This window comes from Caenorhabditis briggsae (genome assembly GCF_000004555.2).
Source record: "Caenorhabditis briggsae complete genome, chrI, whole genome shotgun sequence".
Taxonomy (NCBI): domain Eukaryota; kingdom Metazoa; phylum Nematoda; class Chromadorea; order Rhabditida; family Rhabditidae; genus Caenorhabditis; species Caenorhabditis briggsae.
The window spans coordinates 8,439,120-8,440,393 of record NC_013489.2 but is presented as its reverse complement, the minus strand read 5'-3'; the positions used below and the strand labels follow the sequence as shown (position 1 = coordinate 8,440,393).

Genomic DNA, 1,274 nt, shown 5'->3' with positions numbered 1-1,274 from the left:
TCTCGTCTTGTGCCACTCGTTCGTGACGCTGAAGAACTCCGTCACAAACGCTGAAGCCGTTCCTACCCAATACGCTCCAAAGGCTGAAGAACTGAAGAAGGAAGTCGAAGCTGCGAAGACCATCATCGTCAATGCACCAACATCTGATGCTCATGTGCAACAACTTCAACAAGCCGTTGCCAACGCAGAAACCCTCATTCCGGACCTCGAGGAGAGAGCCCGTCTCTGGGAGGAATTCCTTGTTGCTCGCAACGACATCGATGCTCTTATTGAAAAGCTCCAACAACCACTGGATGCAGTCGTTGCCAAGCCGAAACGATCAGCTGAAGAAGCCACTCAAGACGTTGCTAACCTCAGACAAAGCGCTCAACAGCTTGCTGATCTTGACAACAAGATTGCCAACTTGCAACGTATTTCCGAACTTCTTGATCCACTGGAGAGTGCTTATGCTGATGTCCGATTCTTAGATGTGGACGCTGAGCAAACACGCCATCAATACGACACCGTTCTCAGCGACGTTGACGCCGAGCTGGAAGATGAAACACTTCTCAAGCAATCTGCCGATCAAGTTACTAAGGAAATTGAGGACATCAGCAAGATGATTGATTCGACGGATCCAGAGAAATCAATTTTGGATACGATCGCTAAGAGCGACATCCCTGCTCTCAAGCCCAAATCAATCGAATCAAGGACAGAATTGTGAACGCCGACGCTTCGCGCAAGCATGTCACCACTGATCCAAAGATTGCTGAAGATTTGGAGAACAAGTTGGCCAAACTCGAAGCTGAACTCGATGACGCCATCAAGACTTCCGATGAGCATGACAAGGAGCAACTGATTCTCTCACTGAAACTCAACATCTCTCAGTTCGAGCAGCTGCCATTGGATCAGCTCAAGCCGGATGACTTGAAGACCGCCGAGAAAGAAATCACCAACTCATTGAAGCCAGAAGAAGCCGAACCACTGTTGGCCAAGATTCAAGAACTACGAGATGCAAAGAGAGCCGATGATGAAGCTCGTTCTGCAGCTCACGACAATCTTGTGTCTCTTGAGAAAGAAGCCGAAGACGTTACCGCCAAGGAATCTGCCAAGAAGAAGAAGAAGGACAAGAAGAAGTCTCCACAAGAGATGATCGATGAGCTCAGTGCTAAAGTTTTTGAAGCAAAGGCACTCATTCCAAAGATCGAAGAAGCTGCCAAGAACGAGCATCTGCCAGCTGAGGACAAACCAAAGGCCGAACAACTTGTCTCGAATCTCGAAGCATTCGTCAAGGA

The 1,274-nt window shown here is 48.4% G+C and overlaps 1 protein-coding gene across 1 annotated transcript in view; it reads left to right on the top strand.

The window, feature by feature from the left end:
* Positions 1 to 1,274, top strand: part of Cbr-anc-1 — a gene marked incomplete at both ends in the record, with an annotated part of 19,161 nt that overhangs the window by 11,920 nt on the left and 5,967 nt on the right. The window contains 2 exons of the mRNA XM_045238610.1: positions 1 to 568; positions 691 to 1,274. The exon at positions 1 to 568 is cut by the window's left edge and continues 2 nt beyond it; the exon at positions 691 to 1,274 is cut by the window's right edge and continues 976 nt beyond it. Of these exons, the coding sequence (XP_045094800.1) occupies positions 1 to 568; positions 691 to 1,274 (1,152 nt within the window). The remainder of the gene's footprint in view (positions 569 to 690) is intronic.